The 25292-nt window shown below is 41.1% G+C and overlaps 2 protein-coding genes, 1 long non-coding RNA gene and 2 other non-coding genes across 9 annotated transcripts; 3 read left to right on the top strand and 2 right to left on the bottom strand.

Annotated features, from left to right (window-relative positions):
* Positions 1-612: 612 nt before the first annotated feature.
* Positions 613-18263, bottom strand: LOC117939080. Its single transcript, XR_004655527.1, has 4 exons — positions 18250-18263; positions 10353-10357; positions 8609-8611; positions 613-682 (listed from the first exon to the last, which is right to left on the bottom strand). It is a non-coding gene; the product is annotated as an uncharacterized LOC117939080 (long non-coding RNA).
* On the top strand, positions 5793-17646 carry dyrk1ab (dual-specificity tyrosine-(Y)-phosphorylation regulated kinase 1A, b). Of its 5 annotated transcripts, none has more exons than XM_034864090.1 (12): positions 5793-6608; positions 8418-8487; positions 10136-10332; positions 10659-10751; positions 10910-11098; positions 11316-11463; positions 11565-11851; positions 12017-12163; positions 12522-12662; positions 12797-13100; positions 13419-13543; positions 14009-14596. In XM_034864090.1, the coding sequence occupies exons 2-12, from the start codon at positions 8475-8477 to the stop codon at positions 14594-14596; spliced, it is 2232 nt and encodes a 743-aa protein (XP_034719981.1). In that variant the 5' UTR covers positions 5793-6608; positions 8418-8474. The 5 variants fall into 5 exon arrangements, with proteins under 5 accessions (XP_034719981.1, XP_034720002.1, XP_034720010.1 ...); XM_034864098.1 differs by lacking the exon at positions 5793-6608 and adding an exon at positions 7164-7464; XM_034864111.1 differs by lacking the exon at positions 8418-8487.
* trnap-cgg lies at positions 17854-17925 on the top strand. Its single transcript has one exon. It is a non-coding gene; the product is annotated as a tRNA-Pro (tRNA).
* Positions 18128-18199, bottom strand: trnap-agg. The gene has a single exon. It is a non-coding gene; the product is annotated as a tRNA-Pro (tRNA).
* Positions 18264-18810: 547 nt separating the features above from the next.
* On the top strand, positions 18811-23352 carry thap12b (THAP domain containing 12b). Its single transcript, XM_034864080.1, has 6 exons — positions 18811-19168; positions 20335-20455; positions 20566-20673; positions 20768-20804; positions 20922-22791; positions 23266-23352. Exons 1-6 carry the CDS (start codon positions 19080-19082, stop codon positions 23306-23308), a joined length of 2268 nt encoding a protein of 755 aa, XP_034719971.1. The 5' UTR covers positions 18811-19079; the 3' UTR covers positions 23309-23352.
* Positions 23353-25292: the final 1940 nt, after the last annotated feature.

Below are 25292 nucleotides of genomic sequence, written 5' to 3'. Positions count from 1 at the left end.
CTTAGAAACTCTGAGGCTTGATGTCACATTTCAAGGGATGTGTTGTGTCAGAAAAAATGTAACCAAATATCTTTGATCCTGTTGCCAGGGTGACCACCAACAAATAGATGGATGGATAGTATGAGATGTACGTAAATCACTTGTGATTTTATCAGAGTCAAAATCATTGAAACTTTTTTTTACCATTAACCAGTAGTTGAAAGTATACCTACATTTACTCAAATACTGTGTATAACCACAATTATTAAGTGTCTTTTATTTTAAGCTAGCTACTATACCCCTCTGTACTACCACTTCATGTTATACATTTTACTCAACTACATTCATTTCACAGCTATGATTACAAGTTACTTAGAGCTAGTTAGGTTTCCTACATAAACTATTTGATCAACATTTAAAACATAATGCTTTTTTAAATTAAACAAACTGGTACAACTTTAAAATGCTGCTTATATTTAATGCACAAAAATAATAATCCAATACACAGACCATCTTACAATGGGATAACACCAGCCGTGACGCTAAGTCGGACCAGGGCCGTAAAGTGGAGAGGCCCTGGCCATAGACCATAGATTGGAAAATCAATGCCAATCAACGAGCAGCAGCAACGTCACCCATTGATTTGTGGACTACCATGTTGAAGCCTTGAGTTGTCAATTTGGACATCGCCATCTTGGTTTTTCTAAAGCGGACGTGGTGACTTTTGGGCGAGAGGGGGGGGCTCGGGGAGGATGAAGCAGCTGAGCCAGTGTCATCTAGGGTTGCAACGGCGCTGCACTAAGCTAATTGTTACAGAGGGAACAGTTTTGATTTCCAACCAGCTGAATCGAGGCATCTGGCAAATTTTTCCGGGCTTCTTTTTCAGGTACTGGCATGTATCTGCATGTACAGCAGTACCAAGAAAATCTGTAACACAGGACCGTTGATACACATTGCTGAGCTGTGAATGACAGGTTGGCGTAAAGCGCTAAAGCATTCCCTGTTTTACCATTTATTTATTTTTAAATAGTGCCATAATATACAAAATGAACATCATGCTTTACTGAAGAAGACATGATATGATTGATATGTTTACTGAGGTAATAAATCAATTGAGAAGTAGGCTAGGGTCATTTTCTCATAGACTCAACAAAAGCTGACTTGTTTTTGCAACCAATGGCTGGAATAAGACTGGAGGTTCAAGGCACTCCTGCATGGGCTTTACTTTTCAGACCCGGAAGCTCCATCAATGATCTTTACATTCTATGCCGCAGACATACTAACACACTTGGCAAAGCCAGTATGTACTTCTTCCAGCACTGCCATTAACTTTAAAAAACTATGGAAAAGCAATATCTTTGTGATATATTTTGACTCATCAGTACTGGTGTCTCTGCAGGGCCTGCAACATTATGCCACAGTGGAAAACATCATGGATACTATTAAATTCACTGACTGAAGCAAAAAAAAGCCCGTGAGGACACTCATGAAGAGAAAAAGCATATTTGTTTAGATTTTTTCTGCATTTTGAGCCATGAAGACCTACCAGGACAAAGACGCGTAATTAAACTACTTCAGCTGGAAACATAAATTTACTTTTTTACACAATAAATTTAAAAACAAGTTATTTGTTTGATAGTCACATGAAATGTAAGTTCAGTTTTGCCAGCCGGTTTAGTCCCTTGACTGTGCCAGTGATAGCTCGACATATAATGCCTTTAACCATCTTCTACTCAGCCACTCCAAATAATGTGGAAGAAATTTAGAAACCGTGTATGTCATCACCAGACGGTTTGCATAACACTAAACTAAATAAGCTTTTGCTGCCATCCTGTGGTCAAAGGTATACTGTAACGATCAGTGTTGGAATCAAGGAAAATCTCTGAAATCTCTGATGTGGGAACAGAAACTGTGCTCAAACTGCTTTTTGGGTGCATTAGCTGCACAATAGACTTTCCAGTGTCAGTAAGTCCTAACCCTAAAGTTAATAATAGTTTTCAACTACTTGTAAAACTAATTTAATGAACCAACCACTGATGAAAATCACACACAGTGCTGCTCATGAGTATAGGAACCCATGCTTAAGTTGATTAAAATGAGGACTAAAAAAATGATCTTTTGGAAATTTATCTTACTGCCTTGATTTATAAAATGAGGAAAATCCAACCTTTAGGGACATTTTTTGTGATTAAATAATGTATGGTAGGTTTAGACACCCCTATGTTAAAATTCCATTGAGGCCGATTTTTATTATCACTTCTTTTTATTTCATGGATCAGGATACTATGCCTCCTAATAAAGTTCCCTTGGCCTTTGGAATGAAATGCTCAGAAAGATCACAAAGAAATGATCAGTCTATAATTGTAATGGTAGATTTATTTGAACAGTGAGAGACAGAATAACAACAAAAATACAGAAAAATGCATGTCAAAATGTTATTAATTGATTTGCATTTTAATGAGGGAAAAAGGAATTTGAAATCTCAATCAGAAAGATTTCTGGCTCCCAGGTGTCTTTTATACAGGTTACAAACTAAGATTAGGAGAACACTCTTAAAGGGAGTGCTCCTAATCTCAGTCTGTTACCTGTGTAAAAGACACCTGTCGACAGAAGCAATCAATCATTCCAAACTCTCCACCATGGCCAAGACCAAAGAGCTCTCCAAGGATGTCAGGGACAAGATTTTAGACCTACACAAGTCTGGAATGGGCTACAAGACCATTGCCAAGCAGCTTGGTGAGAAGGTGACAACAGTTGGTGCAATTTTCGCAAATGGAAGAAACACTAAAGAACTGTCAATCTCCCTCGGGCTGGGGCTCCATGCAAGATCTCACCTCGTGGAGTTGCAGTGATCATAAGCACAGTTAGGAATCAGACAAGAACTACACAGGAGGATCTTTCAATGATCTCAAGGCAGCTGAGACCATAGTCACCAAGAAAAGAATTGGTAAAACACTACCACCGTGAAGGACGCCCAGAGGGTCCCCCTGCTCAAGAAAGCAGATATACATGCCTCTCTGAAGTTTGGCAGTGAACATCTGAATAATTCAGAGGACAACTGGGGGAAAGTGTTGTGGTCATGAGACCAAAATGGAGCTCTTAGGCATCAACTCAGCTCGCTGTGTTTGGAGGAGAAGGAATGCTGCCTATGACCCTAAGAAGACCATCCCCACTGTCAAACATGGAGGTGGAAACATTATGCTTTCGGGGGATTTCTGCTGAGGGTTAAGGACAACTTCACCGTGTCAAAGGTACGATGGACGGGGGCCATGTAACGTCAAATCTTGGGTGAGAACCTCCTTCCCTCAGCCAGGGCATTGAAAATGGGTCGTGGGTATTCCAACATGGCAATGACCCAAAACACACGGCCAAGGCAACAAAGGAGTGGCTCAAGAAGAAGCACATTAAGGTCCTGGAGGGGCCTAGCCAGTCTCCAGACCTTTTATTAAGTCATGTTTTTCAGAGGGGTCAAATACATATTTCCCTTATTAAAAATGCAAATCAATTTACATCATTTTTTACGTGCATTTTTCTTTATTTTTTAGTGTTATTCTGTCTCACACTGTTCAATTAAATCCACCATTAAAATTATGGACTGATCATTTCTTTGTCAGTGGGCAAATGTACAATATCAGCAGGGGATCAAAAACTTTTTTGCCCTATTGTAGGGGAAAAGGCAAAAGTAAACACCATTATTGTAGTTTGCCTTAATATCAAGCAGGGTGATATTTCTCCACAGCATCCTCTGCAAATTCAGGTGTTACAGAAACTAATGGACTATTTGTTGTTGACTAACAAAGTACATTGTTTTCTAAAGTAAACATTATGAAATCAACATATTTTTGCAAAACCGCCCAAAAACAATGGAATATATAGAAAGTCCTCGTGATTTTGATTATGATGAGATATTGTATTGTGCTTTAAAATAGGACTTTAGAATAGGACTATTATGCCTTGAAGTTTGTTTTGTGTAATATTGCAGTATAGGTACATACTTAGACAGTAGATGTGACAGAAAGTCATCTAACAGGGTCAATGGCATCCACGTCTGTGTTGTGATCTGTTAGTGGGGCAAATCTGGACTGGACAGGGATTATTTAGGCACGGCAGTGGTTACCACTAGTGTCTAACAAAACAAGTGTAGTCTTTGATTGTCTGGGCCTGGGCCCTTTCTGTGTGATGTTCCGTTTTCCCCTGTCTTTAAGAGTTTCAATGGGCAGGTAAAGGACATGCCCATTGGTGTATTAGGAGTATTTCTCTCTCTAATTGTGGTTGCCTTATGATTGACTACAGACATACAGTACCTAGGTGTGTCCAACCTGTTAGCCAAAGAGCACTGACCCTTAACAGAATAAGTTTGTTTAGAGAATTAATATATGTATAGGTGGACATATTAATTTACCTAAATAACCACAACTGTTGGAGGCTACCAAGCTAGCTAATCATTTCTTTCTGGCAAGAGAGGAAATTGTGCAGCTGTGGGTAAATGAGAGATAGTGGCCCAAAAATCTAATTCTCTACATCAATCCAGCAGGCAAGAAACCCTGGCGTCGTCTTTGACTCAGAACTAGGTCTTTGGGGTCATGTCGCCAAATCTGCATTTAATCATCTCAAAACATGGCCTACAGCTAAAGTGTGGTCATTTCTTTCTCTGAGCTACACAGAGAGACTAATGCATGCTTTAATATCCAGCAGGCCAGGCAATTCACTCGTATCTGGTCGACAAAAAAAAAAAAGTCATTAGTCAGTTATAATTGATTCAGAACTGCCAGAGTGCTTACTAGGAACAGAAGGAGTAAGTGTGTGACACCTATTTTGAAGTCATTAACATTGGTTGCTTGTCAGTTTTTGTATTGATTCTGAAATTATTTTACTTGTCCTTAATCAACCACTTCATGGTCTTGCGCCACGTTTATGATTAAAACAAATCTCCCTTTGGAGTAAGGATACAACCAGCAGATGTCATAAGTTGACAATTTCACTCAGATCACAGATTCCATAGAGTGTTATCTGAACCTCTTGGGCCTGGACTACATGGAAATAATTGCTGTATGCAGTGGTTATAACAGTCTCAGGTGGAATAACAAGTGTTTTGGGAAAACGACAAAGTTTATGTTAACAATGCTTGGGATAAAAAGCTATATTTGACTTGAAGTTGTACAACAGAAGAGCTGCCCTTATTAATGTCTTTTTCACTCATTGACATTAAAGTGTAGCCTATTTCTTGCTGTACTGTGCAAATATGTCTTCTCAAAATAAAACATGATGAGTTTACGACAGGTGACAAACTAAACTTGAATTAACATTAATTGAAAGTTCATATTTTTATAAAAATAAAATATAAAAAATATAAAAAAATAATGATGATAAAGTGAAAATATAAAGAAATAACACTTATAACTATTATTATTATAATTATTATTATTATTATCATTATTATTATTATTATTATTAGTAGTAGTATTATAAATAGACGGGGGAGGTATACAATCTACAAGCTATGGCTCTTGTTGTAAAGGAGTTTTGGCCAAGTTATTCTTTAAATTACCAACGCTAAAGAAAGAAAATAGGAAATAAAACACACACCGGTTACCAGGATAAAGGGTAGTAATAGTTTCAAATTGTAAAAATACACACAGTAAAGGGTATATAGGTAACATTTCTGCCGAATGGTAGCAACAGGCCAAACACGGTTAAAAGACAGACAGGGACCCCACTGGAGTTATGTGTCCTGTAACTCTGGCCAGCGAGATTTTATTCGTCATCGGTGCATCCGGGTACTTTCTTTTTTTTTGATTGACAGTTGCCATGGCAACAAGCTAGAGCATCGCCATTTTGTCAGGAGGGTTTTTTTCCCCAGCTCAGTCTTTTCAAATGTTCTCTCTTCCCGCCGGAATAATGCTGTCAGTGGATATATATTTGACGTTTTTGGATATCGAAATGCGTCTAGTGGATCGGATTAAGAAGATCAAAAGGCCGACGTTTTAACATAGTTGAAATAATTAGGCGGCGCCGCACTAACTCAGTTGTCCGTGTCTCTGGTCCACCGGGCCGGTTCACTGCGCAGGTTTGGACCGCGCGCCATTTTGTGAAAATTGACACAAAATTCCTAACCAAAATTATCAGAGGACACGGCTTCTGTTTCATGTTTTAAATACTCTGGACTTAACTATATTGACATATTTATCGAAGTGGCCGGAGCTAAATTTGCAAAGACAGCGTAAAATCCGTATTTGGCATAACGTTTATTTAGCGGTAGCTAGAACTGTTAGCTTGAGGCTAGCCAGGGCATGTAGCTAATGTTAGCTGCGCTCATTTTGTCAACTAGCTAGCCAGCTCGCTAAGGTTAGCTAGTGAGTTATGCGTGCTAGTTAACGTTAGCATGTTGCCAGTCATCATTTGATAGGAACGTTAGTCAAAGTTGCTTCAATCGCCGATGCTGTTCATCTAAGATCGGGAAATGTAAAGCATATTACATCTGGCTGGTGAATTATTTTAGAGTGTGCCGATCAGAGGACGGTGATCAGTGGATTTAACGTTAACCGTGCAGGGAGGGGAGCATCTCAAGCTGGATAAGTTTCCTCATCATACAGGTTATTGGACTTTAAATGAAGATCGTGCCATCAGAGGTGAGACATTGTAAAATGTAACATTTCATATTTTCATTCGTTAGCTTAACATTTCACGCTTTCGCAGATGTATGTATTAGATGTTACGTGAATGGTTAACATTGATGGACGCGAGAGTGAAGTTGAGAGTGGTAACGTTAGCTAATGGTGTGGCGGCTAGCTAACATTGTGTGGCGGTGCCGACTCCGCTAAAGCCAGCGCTAACATTTGCTTTCAGTCAGTAGGTCAGCGGACTTATTTTAATGTTTAACGGGCACAGTTTTTCAGCTTGTTGTGAGCTGTAGTATTGTATGGGAGCTGAGTGTCATGCTGGCACGGGGTTAACGGTAACGTTACAGCTAACGTTAAACCTGCGATGTTAGACACTGTCATTGTACGCTTTAAGCAAATGTTTCCGTGCTAGCTAACAGCCCCGTTTGATGTACTGCCGATGCAATGTTAACTGCATATATAGTAGGTGGAACGGTAGGTCGGGTTTTAGAGTAGTACAGTAACATTACGGAAGCTCACCTGGCTAAAGCCTGGTAGCTAATTCGGCTAACCTGGCTAATGGTTAACGCTGACTTGTTGACGAACCAGCTGAATGGGCCCCACAACCCGCTGGCTGAACACAGCGTCACAAGCTAACGTTGGATTGGTGAGCGATATGCTCGCTTGTCCCGCAGTTTTCAGGGCAACGTTAACGACGACAACGTTAGCTAGTTAAGGCTGCTAACGGTAACGTAAGCCTGAATGCGTTTGCCATTTATACTAGGAATTGGATACATACACCAACGATATGTAGCAAGAGAGGACGCAAATTAACACTGAATATGCTTTCTAAATTCCAACCATGACGAGATCTACCCCATCATCTGTAAGTACAGAGCTACTCTGGTAACGTTACGTCTTTATTCACGGGCGTTAGCTTTTAATTGTTTTGGATGGGTTATATTTGATTCAGCTTTGGGATGTATCTAATCAGTTGGGCGTTAGAAGATGGCACATAGGTTTGTAACAGAGATCCTCAGCTATCACTTGATATGATACGGCTACTAATAACAAGCTAGCTGTCGTTATATTTACACCTAAATTGGCCCGTTAATGGCGTGATGAATAGAGCCAGGAAAGGAACTGTTCACATGTCAGTACTGAAAATAAAGAACAATCAAACGTTTAGGAGAGAGTTAAGAGCTACAAGTGCACTTGCAAAATGGCTTTGTTGGTCAAATACAGCTTACATTTCCCCATTAAGGTTGGTGATTTGTTCAACCCATCTGTCAGGTATTGTGTTTGTGAAATGGGCTCAAACCAAACTTGTTTAGTTCTTTGTCAATTTGCATGATACGCTAATGCACCTACAGTGATTTCGGTTGGGCTACCTATTGTGTGAAAGTATATTTCAGGTCATAAAATCCACTATTATTTAAAAAATAAATAAAAGTATACTGACTATGGACATGCTGAGAGGAGAACCAGTGCTACTGAGTCCCAACAATATTCATTTGTTTTGTGAATATTTTGTAGTCTGTGCCTCTCTGAGTGAACTGTTAATCTTTCAGCAATTTAACAAGAAACTTTAATTGCCCAGACGTTAACGGCTTTTGACTGTTGATACATAAGCAACTTGCCTTTTATTGAACCTCAGCTTTATTTTCTAATTCTCCCATAGTGTATACATTTACCCCAAGCACACTTTTCAAAGTTTTGGGGTGTTCTCTGTTCTTTAGGGGTCCTCTGTCCCTTCTTCTCAACAAAAGTTGAACCACTGTGAAGTTATATAACCACCAAAGATGCACAATGATAATGATATGTTTTTGTTCTTTATAGTGGGTTGTGGTTTGCAGCTGGACTCTCCTCCCAGGATGATATGAAATTTTACAGGAGATGATGCATCCAGGTTAGCTGCTATATATATTAAGCCTTAACCCTTTGGTGGGAAGTGCTGCACCTAAGATCTTCTTCTCTTGCATTTATTTTGCTGTTCTGAATTTGATATCCAGACTCTCAAATGTTAGGACAAACTTAAGTGAAGAAAGAGTCAATCTTAAATCATTATTCAATTATTGGAATTGGCTGGTGCTATATTTAAATATCCATTTAATGCACCTATTATTTGATGACAGCACTCCAAGTGATTACAATTAGTTTGTAATAATTTCAGGTCTCATCTAAACAAACAGGAAAATAGACACACTAGTTATCTAGACAAATTCTTCTTATCAATTTAGTCCTTTAAATTGAATACATCTATAAACTGATTCAAATAAAATTTATTGGATCTAGGCCTATCTAATCTATCAATTTTTTTGCTTTGACAGTATAGTAAGTATAAAGTATACATTACATTATTTTTGTTATAGTTGGGACCCTTCTTGCAACATGAGGTTTTATTTAATACATTTATTTTTATACAATGGACAAATATATATATATATATATATTTTCATATAGTATAAAAAATATATAGTTTTAAATACAGCCTTTGCCTGTGCTCTATCATCTTACAGTTCCTCTTATTTCTGTCAGTGAATGTGTATTTTTTCCTTTTCCAAAGCTAGGTCAGCTTTCTAATGCTCTCATATGGAGTGCAGGTTTTGGGTTGTGCAGCTATTTTGCTGTCAGGCTCTTGTGTTGAAAGCAGCGTCTAAGTGTGCCAAAGTTCAATTTTATTTCTTGTTTATTTCTTGTTTTCTCATTGGAAAATGGGAGCAGCTCTGCCCTGGCAACAAAAGTAGGCTATTTGCATACTGCGTTGTGATTGGTCTGTGCATTGATGGGCTTGCCAAATCACGCTGTATCTCTGTGGTGATAGGCTATGCTAATTAGGTGCTGTTGCTGGGATTCTGAATAGTGGTTACTGTGTAGCACTGGTGAATTGTGTTGTCTGGTGAGAGATGCTGATAGCTGAACATGCTATTTGATAATTTTTTGATTCCTTCTGGCTTAAAATGAAGGATGATTCACTGTTTAGTGTGGAGATGCTTTGTTTTCACCCCTTTTCACTGTTAAACTTGCTGTTTTGCTCCTTTTTCTTCACAAAGGTTGATATATTACTGCTATTTATTTTTTGTGGTTATCCTTTGATGCATTTTTTTTTACTTTACATGTTAACAAAAGACATTGTATTAATCTGACATTTCTGCTAACAATGAAGTAACCCTTTTTATTGTTCTCAACATGTTATGATAATTTTTGTCTGTGTTTAAAGGGTGAGCTTGATCATTTCAACATACATGTAAATATTACAAATGCATAATTTGCACTGCATATATTTTTCTTTCCCAACGGACTTTATTGTGTTAAGGAAATTCTTTCTGGTTTGATTAACCCACAAATAATGCCCATTTATATTAAATCAGTCAAATAAGAAGCATATCTTAACCTTAGGCTTATCTTAACCTGTTTTTTTATTTTTGGGCTGGAAATTTCTTTTGTGGAATAGAGGAAATACTGCTGAAATACTATTACACTTGACCCTCTTTTGTGTGTTTTAATTTTTTTAAATGTAGTAATATGCAACTCATGGCGGTGTTAATTTCTTTTAGGAGGAGAGACTTCAGCATGCAAACCTTCGTCCGTCCGGCTTGCGCCCTCTTTTTCTTTACACACTGCTGGTCTTCAGATGGCTGCTCCAATGCCCCATACGCACCAGCAGTACAGTGACCGCCACCAGCCAAGCACTGACCAATCTGTTACGGTCTTACCGTACAGCGACCAGACACCACAGCTCACTGCCAATCAGGTACACTAACTCTACCCTACCCCAGCTCTTGCATTTCTTTTAGTCTTGATGTGTAGTGTTACAATAATTGCAATACTTAATGTGATATGAAAGTATTCCTCCCTTTTTGCTGCTGTCACCAGGCAGAGTAGCTGCTTGTATATGTTTTTTTGTAGTTTTTTTTTTATCTAGCCAGTTGATATTGTGCAAACATATATTGCATATCATTTAAGGAATGGCCTCTAAGATTTATCATTAGCAATTTAGATAAGCCCTATTACTTAAAAAACGCACTGTGCATATAGTTTATTAATGAAACGTTGTGACTTTCCCATTTGTTACTTCAGAGGCACATGCCCCAGTGCTTTCGTGACCCAACTTCAGCTCCCCTGAGGAAGCTCTCCATTGACCTTATCAAAACATACAAACACATCAATGAGGTTTGTTGTGTTTTTCATTAAATACATTTCATTGTATCCAATATATTCAATATGTTATTGGTTTGTTACATTGTGAAGATTTGTAAACATTGAACTTGTAAGTATTATAAAAAGTCATCCAGTATGAACAAGGGAATTGTTTACTTTTTAATTTATAGGTGTATTATGCAAAAAAGAAGCGACGGCACCAACAGGGTCAGGGTGAAGATTCCAGTCACAAAAAAGAGAGGAAAGTCTTTAACGACGGCTATGACGATGATAACTATGACTACATCGTCAAGAATGGGGAGAAGTGGATGGACCGCTATGAGATTGATTCCTTGATAGGAAAAGGATCATTTGGACAGGTGCTTGATTATGCATCATACGCACACAACACACACTTGGTTTGAGTGAATGTGACAGAGAAACTTGTCTTAAATTTGGAGAAACACAGGATGGTTTAATTTTGTTCTGTATAAAGCCATTTCCTGAAGATTTTTCATGTACAGTTAACATTTGAAAAGGAACAGTTGTGATTCAACATTGGGAAACATTAATATGTGCTCTTGTTGACATCTTTAGGTTGTGAAAGCGTATGACCGTGCTGAGCAGGAATGGGTTGCCATTAAGATCATCAAGAACAAGAAAGCTTTCCTCAATCAAGCCCAGATTGAAGTGCGCCTCCTAGAGCTCATGAACAAACATGATACCGAGATGAAATACTACATTGGTAACCCACTCTTGAAATTTCCCCCTGATCTTACAAGACAGAATAAATCAAAATGCTTTTCCTGTATTTAATTAACATGGGTAAAATTTGGTTTTCCGCAGTTCACCTAAAGCGTCACTTCATGTTCCGGAACCACCTCTGCCTCGTGTTTGAGATGCTTTCATATAACTTGTATGACTTACTCCGAAATACCAACTTCCGTGGTGTCTCACTCAACCTCACCCGGAAGTTTGCCCAGCAGCTATGCACGGCGCTGCTCTTCCTGGCCACGCCTGAGCTCAGCATCATCCACTGTGACCTGAAGCCTGAGAACATCCTCCTCTGTAACCCCAAGAGGAGTGCCATTAAAATAGTGGACTTTGGCAGTTCATGCCAACTGGGACAAAGGGTATCTACCTGTAGTTTTTCTTCAGCAATAAAAATAAATGTGTTCAAGAATGTCCCCGAGGAGTGTGTGATAGTTGTTGCTTATAGCAATTGTGGTGTTATTAATAGGTAATTTAGAATTTACAGGCAAATGGGGAGTCTGACTGTCCCTGCTTTTTTTCTGTAGATATATCAATATATCCAGAGTCGCTTCTACCGTTCGCCAGAGGTGCTGCTGGGAATGCCCTACGACCTGGCCATCGACATGTGGTCCTTGGGTTGCATCTTGGTAGAGATGCACACTGGAGAACCTCTCTTCAGCGGAGCCAATGAGGTATACAAAACTGAAATACTTCTCAGATTTGTGTTGTGTTTTGTAATATAACTGAGATTAGCAATGATTTTATTGTCATTTTTTCACCTGATGTCTAGCCTCCAAATGTCATCTAGGCCCTCAGAGATTAAAATGTGGATTTTACAAGCCTAAAACATACCACATCGATCAGTTACCAAGCCTTGACATGGCTGTCTCCCGTTATTGTGGCCACTTGCCTCAGCCTAAATGTTTTGACAGTTAAGTTATCTTAGGATGACATTTACTGTATATAAAAATGTATTGAGTGTGCTGTCTTTTAAATTACAGATTTACCATGTGAACATTACAGTAACTTAATTAATACCTTGTTCCCCAGGTGGACCAGATGAACAAAATAGTCGAGGTTCTAGGTATCCCACCTAATCACATAATGGACCTAGCCCCAAAAGCCAGAAAGTTCTTTGAGAAGCTTTCGGATGGTACATGGAGTGTTAAGAAGACCAAAGATGGCAAAAGGGTGAGTTCAGTTCTTTTTTTCTTTTTTTTTGCTGCAATTGAACTGACTAAAGTTTGTGTTTGGGACTATTGTGAAAACTAAGGTAGATTGTGATGGAATACAAAAGTCATTGTTGTGTACTCTGCCTTAAACAGTATAAGCCTCCAGCCTCGCGGAAGCTCCACTCCATCCTGGGTGTGGAGACAGGGGGTCCAGGTGGCCGGCGGGCCGGGGAGTCTGGCCATGCTGTTGCTGACTACTTGAAGTTTAAGGACCTGATCCTCCGGATGTTGGACTATGACCCCAAGAGCCGCATCCAGCCCTACTATGCCCTGCAGCACAGCTTCTTCAAGAAGACTGCGGATGAGGGGACCAATACAAGCAGCAGCGTGTCTACAAGTCCCGCATTAGAGCAGTCCCAGTCTTCAGGAACCACCTCCAGCACCTCCTCTAGTTCAGGTAACTGCCACCTCAGCACTCTGCTGGTCCACTATCCTTCATATTAAGTAGTGAAAGCCATTGATTTGTCTGTTGTGTTCTATGTTAATATGAAATATGTTATCACATTGATGTAATTATATTCATTTTTCAGTTGACATTTATCATATTGATTTTGTGAAAGTTGGCATCAACACCTAACTGTAGCATGTTCTTAACCAGAAAAAAAAACCTGGCTTTATTAAACGTTGAGTAATCCTACTGTAACATTTGACATACTGTATTCTGTGTCAGGTTGTTGAGACTGCACTTATGACACTTTTTTCCTTTAACTTTAAGGAGGATCATCTGGGACAAGTACCAGTGGCAGAGCAAGATCAGACCCTACCCATCACCACTTGCACAGTGGAGGACACTTCGGCACGGTACTGCCTGCCATCGATGGTGACAGCCTCTGCCCACAGGTCAGTAAGATACCTAGAACCATCTGAAACTCCATCTGGTACTGAGGGGAGTTTTTGTAGTGGTTCTTCATTTAAACTCAGTGTTTTGCTGTATTTTCTAAATCGTATACATGTTTGCTCATTCAGCATGTGCACAGAAGCTACCTCCATTTTAAGAAGTTTAATTCATTTGACTGATAAACAAATTATTTAAAGAAATATTGTATTTTTCCATATTGCTTGATTGACTTGTTGATGGTCTGATCTTAATACAAGACAGTGTTAACATCACATTTTAAAAACTGTGGTCTTAGAACCTGATTAAATAAAAGTAGCATTGCCAAAAGAAATTGTTATGCTTCTTAAATTGGGAACTACTCTGTCTTATCTTCTTGCAGACCATCAAATTAAAACAATGCTAACTTAAGACCTTAAAAACGGCACGGCCATATCCACAACTGACTCTTATTTGTTCGACATTGACAGGCAAGACAGCCTTACCCACCCCCGCTGGTGTGGGGAGGTGGCGTTGGACCCGAGTCAGTCACTGGTGAGACCCACCCAGTCCAGGAGACCACCTTCCATGTTCCACCTCAGCACCCTAAGGCCCTGCATCCCCACTCACATGCTCATCACCACCACGGGCAGATGATGGCTACACGGCCACGCCCACGCCACTACACCTCCCCGACACACAGCTCCTCAACACAGGACTCAATGGAGGTGGTTCATGGCCATCTGTCCATGACCTCCCTGTCTTCCTCTGCCTCCTCTTCCTCTACATCGTCCTCTTCCACTGGGAACCATGGCAACCAGGCCTACCAGCTCCGCCATTTGCCTGCCGGAGCTCTTGACTTTGGTCAGAATGGTGGGCTGAGCATGGGGCTAGGTGCCTTCTCGAACCCACGGCAGGAGACTGGCATGGCAGCGCACCCTGCATTCTCCATGGGCACGAACACAGGGCCTGCCCACTACCTAGCGGAAGGCCACCTGGGCATGAGGCAGGGCATGGACCGGGAGGAGTCTCCAATGACTGGAGTGTGTGTGCAGCAGAGTTCTATGGCCAGCTCGTGACTGCACTGACATTTGGCTGTGTGTTCCCCCTGTGCGTCATTTTTAAGGTGGTGTTTTTTTACTACAAGGTGTGTTGAGAACAAAAGCTGCTCACGTCAGAAGGGAGATATCACTGAACCGCTACTACAGAGATAAACCTTTGTTAAAAAGTATATATGTAATTTTCATCAGTTTTTCTTTTGCAATCATTAGGCACAAAATAATACTGCGGAATAACCATAGTGAGATTGAACCATCCATCTTACCATTTCACCAGTTTCATGTAACCACCAAGTAATCACCATATGGTATTATGTGGCAAAATCTTCTAAGGAGCATTTCAGAGCAAAGTTTGAAGCTGTTTTGCAGGTAGCTGTTGGTGATGAAATGCTGGCGTCCTCTTTCGGTTCATACCGCGGACTGCCTGACATTACTGTTCCACCGGTTCTTAATTATTTTGCCCTTTTTTTAGTGAAATTTCTCGTGAAAGCTGCTTGTAAATCCTGTAGCTTGACAATGAGGGAAAATGTTTGCGGTGATATTTCTTGTTGTTGGTCGGTATTGTGTAACTCTGTTAAAGGGGAGCACATAGCAGTGGAGTCCCTATAGCATGTGCTGGCCGAGTGGAGAGGAGACCCTGCAGGTGGATACTGACACCAATCGGGTCAAAGGAGAGGGAAGCACCACCCCTCAGGCCTAGAGGCCCCGTAGTCCTGCAAGCTGCAACCGGGCCCGGCACAGATGAGAGCAGCGATGGGCACGGGAGACGAAAGGATCCGCCCAGTGGAAGGAAGACAGTCAGTGGCTGGTTCTAGATAACCCTTTGGCCTTATGACTCATGGACTTGGAAGGGGATGGAGCTGGACATTATCATTTGAATTAAGATGGCTTTTCTCTATTTTTCTCTCTAGACAGCCCTTAATTCTTTAAGGAAATTAAAACAACTTAGAAAAGGTAAATAAGAATGGTAATTTGAGGCCTTTCTCGACAAAGATTTCTTCTTCAGCAGGGCCCCACATAACAGGGTCTTATTGTACACAACAACCTCCTAAACATTACTTCCTTGAAAATCTTATTCACTGGTTAAGGATTTTGCAGTGGAAAGAACTATCTATTCCAGAGTCTACCCTTTTATGTTTTGTTACTTTTCCCTTTTGCATGTAGTTCCTCATCAGAACCACCTGCACAAGTCTCTCCATCCAAAACATGGAAACTGAAGAAAAAAATGAGTTAAGTGACTGCCTTTTTTCTCCTCAAATTATGCTGTGAATTTTACAAGAATTTATTTTCCCTTTGGATATGTTTTTATACCAAAGCAGTTGTTTTATAGCATATAGGTGTCTGTAACCAATAATGTAGCAGTTCACCACTTTGACGCAAAGTTTATCAAGATCCTATTTTAACGTCAATACAAACAGCTGCAATATATTACTTTAGCAAAACTGGAGACCGTTGTTAAGACCGTTGGCTATTGTGTATTCTGGCCAGATTTGTTTGCAACGTTTTACCAAAACTGTTTCCATATTAATTGGTAGATTATTTTGGGAGTCTTTTAAAACTTTGGTATGTTAGAGAATTTGGTAGTTACTCTGCAGGCTCCGGAGTAGCAAGATAGAAGCTGATGGTTTAAAAAAACAAAAACAAGGAGACTAATGCGTTCTATTTCTGTGTCGTCGTTTTTCTTTTGCCCCCATCGTACTATTTCAAAGGGTTTTGCTGCCTTTCATACATCATTTGGTCAACTTGGCTAGTTTCTGCCAGGAAGCAAGACTTAATGTCTTGGCAGGGTAAGGGTAATTGTGGCAAATCGGTTTGCGTTGAATGGAATTATTCTGATTTGGAAGGGCAGATCCCCCCCCCCAATGATTGTCCTGTTCAAAGGGAAGGGTGTCCCTCAACCCACAACCATATGCTTTGCCTAGGCAGACATGCATGTCCTCAACACGTTAGTCAATAACCAGATTTTTTTTATATCAGGGATTTTGAAGTGCTTTCTTTCTTCTGTTGCTCATTTTACCAGCTTTGAAATTAGACAGAAAAACCTGCCCACAGCCACCTTTCAAATTAAAGGGCAGGCCACAGGTCATGCTGTTGTCATCTTAAAGGAGAAACCATCTTAAGACATCATGCTTGGTATTTCCACAAACAAATGTAAAGCTACCTATATTGAGATTGGGGTTTTATCTGGATGTCAAGGTTAATTGCATATTTGCAATCATTTTTCATACCCCGCAGAATTTGAGACATTTAGAAATTGCCAGTGGTTTTATTGCTGGCACTCATACTGGTACTAAACATTCCAAAAATAAAGACTGAAAAAGAAAAAAAATTGACTGCAGTGACTCGTAAGTGTGCGCCTATTTCAGATCATGCTGATTGACCTCTTATTTAGAGCAGTTGTCATGAAATGCAGCCCCTTTTTAATAGTTGAAATAGAATTTATGTATATATTTATATTTTTTTAATAAAGGAAGTATAGAACTCACTACCTTGCTCCTGCTGGTATGTTGATTATGTTTGTCAATTTGGTGACCATTCAGTGGGCAGGAACTCCTGTTTTCTTAGTGGCAAAACCTTGCCTTTTGGCAAAGGTACTTGACTACATCAGGACAACACTATGAGGTAGGGTTTGAATCAAACAGGGAAAGCTAGATCTTCAAACCTTAATAATTTTCACAGGGTATATTGTAAGTGCATGTACATCACAAACCTTACTTTTTGGTTATATGAGAAGCACATGGTTGAAAAAAAAAGGTTCCATCTTTCATAAGCCTGTTCAGTTTGTGGGTTATACACAAACACGTATACTTGTCGACATATCTGAACACTCAACAGAAGTTGAAATCCTCTTATTTAATTTGGATTTATCCTTTTCATTTTTGATTTCACATTTTTTCACTTTTTTTGTACATGCAACATGCACTATAGAATTGAACAGCATGGGGGAAAGGATAAGTCCATGTATCCACAGATTGTAAGATCTAGTCAAGACTTTGCTGTGTTTATGACAATGCCCTTTGTATTATATTAAGACAGTCTTATGTATGATATATAAAAAGAAGTTAATTGAATTGCTCTGTGTGTCTTTATTGGTCTCCATCTCATTTCCAAGAAGTTCTCATTCACCCCTAGTTAACAAACAAAAACAAAAAAACCTACATAAATAAAATGTCAGTACCTTTTTCTTTTCTTTTTACTGTATTTTTCACGTCATCATAGTACTACATCTTTAAGTAGTGTTTATTTATAAAATATTGGGAAGCTTTCCATGACGTTCTGGCTCGTTGGTCTAGGGGTATGATTCTCGCTTCGGGTGCGAGAGGTCCCGGGTTCAAATCCCGGACGAGCCCTTATAATTTTGCTTATACAGCTTTGGTTTTGTGCTGAAATTGACAGTAGCTGACAAGAAACATTGCTCGGTAAATGAGCAGCATCGTCAAAAAAATCCATAACACCCTAACAAAAGCAAATGGGCAAAACGGTTATGTGCTGCTGAATTAGCCTATATGTATCAAAATCAGTTGTCTCTAGACAACTGAAAACGAAAACGGTGGGCTCGTCCGGGATTTGAACCCGGGACCTCTCGCACCCTAAGCGAGAATCATACCCCTAGACCAACGAGCCAAGTGACGACGTCTTGTTCCCATTTCTTTTTAGTAATGATAACTGATGACATATGACCATTTTTACTAGATTTGTATTCGTAGTTATTCCTTTCAAAAACCGGCTTTCTAGCTACAGAATTTACTTGAATGAAGACATAGCTATCTTAAACGCTAATACTGACCGGGATGAACAGGTAAAGGGGAAGTAATAACGTTACAGATTGCAAATAGATTGAACGCTATAACAGCAAGCTATCTGTTTTCTTTTTCTGACAGGCCGTCAGACGATTGTTAGCGTACATAACCTAGCTTTATGAATATATATCCATTAGTAAGTAAATACATTGACAGTGGAACTGGTCGACCCACATATATTGCGCCTCTATTAATGTATTAAGAGAACGGTGAAACATCCTAAGTCGCCCAACCCATAGACATAATAAAGTGTATGGCCCTACCATTGTAGCTAGCTAGCTCCTGTCTTGTACAGTCTATGGTCTTGTAGTTAGCCAGTGGATGGCAGCAGAGACATTCAAAGGGTCAGAAGAAAAATTGCTTGTCTTTTAATTGGTTGATAGAAATGATCAGTGTAGTACAAGCGACCAATAGTTATATTTCAGACTTTAGGTACGTCCAATCAAGTGCTAAGTGGGCGGGCCCTCGTCCTGCAAAACGGTCTACTCCAAATTCAACCGTTGTGTGATTGTAATCCTGAATCTAGTCTAAACTGTTTAATAGTTGTTCATGGGAACGGCTATTAGATACTATTTGAGGTCATATACGTTGTGTGTTAGCGTTAGAAATCACCTGCGTCCCCAGGACTCTCCAACCGAAAGCGCCAAAGTAAGCAGATGATAACAGTCAGCTAAATCAGCTAAGCTAACTACCTAGCTTGAAGCATGCCGAATTTTTGCGCGGCCCCAAACTGTACACGGAAGAGCACACAGTCAGATTTGGCATTTTTTCGGTTTCCACGGGACCCTGAGAGGTAAGGCATCGTTTCTAACGTTAACGTGACCCACGTTGACGAACACCTAACCCTTACTTAAGCGTTTACGCCTTCTTAGATAGAGTTAGTTTCATATATTTCATAATATATGAAAAGTTAGCTTACGTAACCTACTAAAGCATGACCTTAACGGTAAAGTTAGTTAACAAATAACTCATAACCGTGACATGTCTTTTTACCCCTTTTCCATTGTTTTCGGGATCAAAACATCTGGAAACAATCAGAGCTTGCATTATAAAAAAACTACTTGAGTTTATGCGTATCATCTCCCATTCGGCCGGGCTTTAATTGACACTTCTTTTTATATATATGTATGTTGTGTGTCACGAAAAGGTATCTGTCAAAACCGCTTTTGCAGTTTAAAAAAAAACGCATAATTTCGTATATGGGAGACCTAAGAGAATATGAAAAGCATTGCTGTGCTTTGTTCTACCTCCGGTAGCGGTATCTCAAAAACTAAAGCCCTTTTAGTGGTCTTCACTCTAGTCTATAAATAATTGTCACGTAATACTCGAAATGAATGTACGCTCGGCTAATGTCATTTCTGAAAATTCAACATAAAGCAAGACAAAAATATAGTATTCATATGTATAACTGGTGGCAGTAGCTCAGTCTGGAGGGGAGTTGGGAACCGGAGGGTCGCTGGTTCAAATCCCCATATGGGTAGTTGGAGAGGTGCGAGTTGGGGTCCAGTGCCTTGCCCCCAACTGCCTTTCCATGGGCAGTCCCCCCCACACACACACACACACACTCCATTTAGTGCATGTATAGGTACTGAGCATGTGTGTGTAATTCAGGCCTTTTGTGTAATGGGTTTAATAACTACAGAGTGAAAACACTGTAATTTCCCCTTGCATAATTAATAAAGGATACATTACTATTATTATTACATAAGTTCTGAGCTGTGGCCAGAGCTTGTTTTAATTCAGTGAGAAGTGTCCAGAACAGTGAGTGGCTCTTTAATGTCTGGTGTTTGTACGTTAGTGTAACAAAAGTGTCAGTCATCACCACAGTCTAAAAGTTTAGAAGGCATGATGTAATTTTGAATACACTTGCCACTGTGAAGAAGGGTATACAGACACATCTGCTGTCTCAGAGTACATTTCTGTTCTGCAAGCGTCACATAAAGCATGTGTCTTTTCTAGATGCCGAATCTGGGTAGAGAACTGCCGCAGAGCAGACCTAGAGGCGAAAACATCGGACCAGTTGAACAAGCACTACAGATTATGTGCCAAACACTTCGACCCAGCAATGGTTTGCAAAACAGTAAGTATCTAATACGAGTCTAACGTGCCTGGCAGCATGTTTCCACTTATTTCCCAAAAATGAATGAGAGTCTCCCTAAAATGGCTTATTCAAGTTGTCTTGCTTTTCAGAGCCCCTACAGGACCGTATTGAAGGACACAGCCATTCCAACCATATTTGATCTGACAAGCCATCTAAAAAACCCTCATACAAGACATCGCAAGCGGATTAAAGAACTTGTAAGAAACATATTGAGGAACTTTGTTTAAATGTACCAAGTTTTAAACGTGATAGTTTAAACATTTTTAAATTGAAGGAAGTTTCTAATTTCAGACTGAAGAAGATTTAAAGAAGATTAAAGAAAGGAGATGTAAGTAAATAGGAAATGTGTTCATGAATGTAAAACAGCGACATGTTCATTTTATTCAGCGTTCACTGAAAATGATCACTGTTCCTTTTTTGTTTTTGTCTGTCTCTCTGTCTCCAGTGGCATCTTCTATCGAACAGCTTTCCAAAAAAGATGCAGCCATCGAGGATAGCACAAGCACCAATGAGGATGAACCTCAACTGTCCACAGAGGAGAAGGAGTTGCGCGAATACCTGCGATCCTTGTTTGAGGTGGTGGTCATGTTAGGAAAACAGGGCATCCCGTTAGTGACCGGCAAAGCCTCTGAGGCTGAACACGTGTCCAACAACTTCCAGGTCATCCTAGATTACCGCATGAATGCTGGCGATGAAGCTCTGAGGAAGCGCTTTCAGGCGACCGCTGTGAACACAGAATACCTGTCTGCAACCCAGCAGAGCCAGCTGTTGGACGTCTGTGAGAACACAGTGAGAGAGGAGATGCTAATGGAGGTGAGGGAGAGTCGCTTCTTCTCCCTAGTGACGGGTGACCTCGTTGAATTTGCCAACGAGAAACACCTGCCTCTATTTTTACGCTTTGTGAATCAGCACAACGTCCTTCGAGAGGAGTTTTTGGACTTTATGTCGTTCGGTGGGGATGAGTCTGCACTGGTAGAGAGGCTGGAGGCCCAGCTGACTGACCGTTGGGGGCTAAGCATGGAGGACTGTCGTGGTCAGGCCCACCAGGCCACCGGGACTTCCACCACCAAGATGAAAGCTGTGGCAGTATTACTGATGGAGAAGTATCCCCTGGCATTGCATCTGCCTTGCTCTCATATGGCACTGAACATCCACCTGGCCAACAATCTCCCTTTTCCCAACGTCCACGTCGTCATGGAGACTCTGCGAAGGCTTGGTGCTTTCTTCACAACGCCTTTTACTCTGGATGAGCTTGAGAAAGCCATCGCTACTCACTACCAGAAAAATGAGGAGAAGGGAAGTGCAGTAAAAGAAGCGTCCGGCTCAGGATGGACAGAGCAGCACAATGTTTTTGATGTGCTTCTAGACTTGTTGCCGCCCCTGCTGCTGTGCATGGACAGCATTCGGGACAACGCCGACGGCAGGTTTGCCAACGCTGTCACAGCCGACGCGTATGCGTTCACAGAAACCCTGTCTGATTTTGAGGTCGTCGTCACCGTCATCATCTTGAAGAATGTCCTCACCTTCACCAGAGCCTTCGGGAGGAATCTCCAAGGGGAAACGCTCGAGGTGTTTTTCGCCGCCAACAGTCTGACGGCTGTCCTGCATTCACTGAATGAGGTCAACGATAACATCGATGTCTACCACGAGTTCTGGTACGAGGAGGCTGTGAGCGTGGCCAACGTGATGGGGGTTCCTGTGAAGGTGCCGAGGCTGTTCTTCCGGAAACAGCGTGCAGCCGATGTGGGTGAAATCCAAGCCGAGGCCTATTTTAAGGAGTATGTGACCGTGCCCATTATCCATGGCATCATGCAGGAGGTGGAGGACATGTTCTCTGACACCAACCTCAAAGCTCTTAAGTGCCTGTCACTGGTCCCGGGCGTCATGGGCCAAATGAAGTTCAACACCACCGAGGAGAACTACGCAGAAGTCTACCGTAGCGACCTGCCCAACCCAGACACGCTCCCCGCAGAGCTTCACTGCTGGAGAATCAAGTGGAAGCACCGGGGCAAAGAGGTGCGCCTGCCCACCACCATCCACGAGACCCTGCAGCTGCCAGATGTCAAGTTCTTTCCCAACGTCAACTCCTTCCTCAAGGTGCTTTCCGCCCTGCCAGTTCTGAAAGTGGAGGACACCAGAACTGAGGCGGCGAGTGAACGGCTGCAGGCCTACCTCGACAGCGTGCCCGCCAAGCAGTGGAACAAGAGTCTCGCCATGCTTAACGTCAACACTCATGTCAAGCACGACTTGGATGTCATGGTAGACAAGTACTGCAGACTCTATTCAGAGGATGATCCTGAAGCTGAGGCCGAGCCTGAAGAAGATGCTGAGGAAGTGGCCGGGGAAGATGCTGAGGAAGTGGCCGGGAATGTGGCCGCGGATGTGGCTGGGGAAGTGGCTGGGGAAGTAGCCGGGGAAGTGGCCGGGGATGTGGCTGGGGAAGTGGCTGGGGAAGTAGCCGGGGAAGTGGCCGGGGATGTGGCTGAGGAAGTGGCCGGGAATGTGGCCGCGGATGTGGCTGGGGAAGTGGCTGGGGAAGTAGCCGGGGATGTGGCTGAGGAAGTGGCCGGGGATGTGGCTGAGGAAGTGGCCGGGGATGTGGCTGGGGAAGTAGCCGGGGATGTGGCTGAGGAAGTGGCCGGGGATGTGGCTGAGGAAGTGGCTGAGGAAGTGGCCGGGGATGTGGCTGGGGAAGTGGCCGGGGAAGTGGCTGAGGAAGTGGCCGGGGAAGTAGCCGGGGATGTGGCTGGGGATGTGGCTGGGGAAGTAGCCGGGGATGTGGCTGAGAAAGATGCTGAGGAAGTGGCTGAGGAAGATACCGAGATGAAATGATGCGGCACGGACACTGAATTCACTTAGGTGTTCTGGGACAAAAAAGAAAGAAATGTATCTTATCAGTCATAAATGCATCCTCATGATCGCTCATGTATGTTTTGGTGTTCGTTGGGGGTCGGGGCGGGAATCACCAGACGCTTACGATACGATAGAGATTTATGCCGAGATAAGATATTATTGCGATTTTAAACATATTGCAATACTCTGCGATATATTGCAATTTATTACCTTTTTTCCAACTTGTAATTTTTCCCAATTTCAAATGACGTCAACGAAACTTTATCAACATCTGTTTTATCTTAAAAGAAACATGTCTCCTTTTGTTCATATCACTTCAATTTTATTGCTGCAGAATTGGACAAACTGACCAACACATATATAAGAAAAGATCGATACTTGGCGCTTGTGTATCGATACGGTAATGCCACTAAAAATATTGCAATACTGTGCTGTATCCATTTCCCCCCCCACCCCTAGTGTTCGTACTCCCAGATATACGTACTGAGGATTTTAATGCAGGTGATTACAGGTGATGGATGCCCTTTGTGTTCAGTCCCTGAGGTTTCCAAGAAAAAAGAAACGACCCGTTTTCTTACTCTATGTCGTTGCCTCACGGAGACGCAGTTAAAAGTGCTTCACCACAAAATGTTTGGAGATGTAAGACTGTCAGGGGCGCGATCTGTAAATATTCAAAGTTCGGAGTCCTTGTCGGGCGGTTTTATGATGACCCGCCTCGGTAACGATGTTGGGATCTTAAGGAAAGAATTCAGTAGTCTTTTTTTTTTTTTCTTCTTTTCTTTTTTTTTTGTTACATTTGGCAGATGCATTTCTTTTTGTAACAACAATACCGACCATAAACGTCTCGTTTCCTGTGAACTTTTCTCCATTGTGGGCTTCTGATTGTCATGATGAAGGCAGGGGGCCCTGTGGGTCGCCATGGAGACCCCTCCGCTGACTATGAGGCAGAAGGAGCACAAGAGGGAGCAGTTACTCCAATATCAGCTGTTCTGTAAATTCATTCTCAATGAGAAGACATTAAAAAAAGTGTATACTGCTTGTGTGTCATATCTATGATAGTTAAAAAAAAAAAAGCCCAATATGTTTCAAAAGTTTCTATATTTAAAGGGTAATTTCAGATTGATGTAGCATTTGATCAAATCAAGAAAAACTGGACACTGAATGTAGAAGTAATTATGTGTTATTGTGGTCAATATGTAGGCTATGGTAAGTGTTTATTAATCCTCGTGGTGTCCTCAAGTCAATTTGACCCATTTTCAAAATGTTTCTATATCAGAAATTTGGGTTTTCTTTCAACCATATTGTCCAAATAAACTACCATGGATGGTTCCATACAACACTCTTAACAAGTTAAAGAAATAATCAGTTCTTTAATTTCATTGATTTGGGTATTTAAGTCAATTTCATACCGTTTGAGGAAAAAACTATTGATAAAAAAGCCTCAGAAAAAGTTGACAAACACTGAGTGACAATATCATTTGAGAAGTTGATAAAAGTAATTTAAAAGGTTGAAATAGAAAAAGTTGCAGGTCGACGGGAACACAAGGGTTAATTCTTCAGATTTTACATACCTTCACAATCTGTTTCCCGTTTGGTTAAAAAAAATGATTTGTTTTATTATTATTATTATTAAATATGAAATCAATTTATGAATAAAAATACAAATATATTTTTAATTATTTTATTATTATTTCAATATTAGTGAGCTTTGTGGCAACATGTTTCCTCTGTCTTGACCTGAAAATGAGAATGACATGACAACATGGAAATGTGGAAACCCATAACCTTTATATAAATCTATATTTAAGTCTGATTTCCAGCATCAAAGCCAGGCTGCTGTTCCCTCCTCTCTAGTCTGAAGGTGGCATCATGTGACCCGGCAGCCCAGGGGTTAACAGAGTCCCCTCCCTCTCTGCTGGCCAGACGGTGACGAGCTCAGGTGAGAGGTCACCGTTCAACTCCC

The sequence above is a fragment of the Etheostoma cragini genome, chromosome 3 (assembly GCF_013103735.1).
Source record: "Etheostoma cragini isolate CJK2018 chromosome 3, CSU_Ecrag_1.0, whole genome shotgun sequence".
In the NCBI taxonomy this organism is placed as follows: domain Eukaryota; kingdom Metazoa; phylum Chordata; class Actinopteri; order Perciformes; family Percidae; genus Etheostoma; species Etheostoma cragini.
The sequence above is the reverse complement of the archived record's forward strand: the minus strand, read 5'-3'. Positions and strand labels throughout refer to the sequence as shown.

Coding starts and splice junctions, on each gene's coding strand:
- thap12b (XM_034864080.1), top strand. CDS start 19,080: ATGCCGAATTTTTGCGCGGCCCCAAACTGTACACGGAAGAGCACACAG. Junction 20,456..20,565: donor CAGCAATGGTTTGCAAAACA/GTAAGTATCTAA, acceptor CTTGCTTTTCAG/AGCCCCTACAGGACCGTATT. Junction 22,792..23,265: donor CCTGAAGCTGAGGCCGAGCC/TGAAGAAGATGC, acceptor TGTGGCTGAGAA/AGATGCTGAGGAAGTGGCTG.
- dyrk1ab (XM_034864090.1), top strand. Junction 11,099..11,315: donor GAAAAGGATCATTTGGACAG/GTGCTTGATTAT, acceptor TGACATCTTTAG/GTTGTGAAAGCGTATGACCG. Junction 13,544..14,008: donor GTGACAGCCTCTGCCCACAG/GTCAGTAAGATA, acceptor CGACATTGACAG/GCAAGACAGCCTTACCCACC.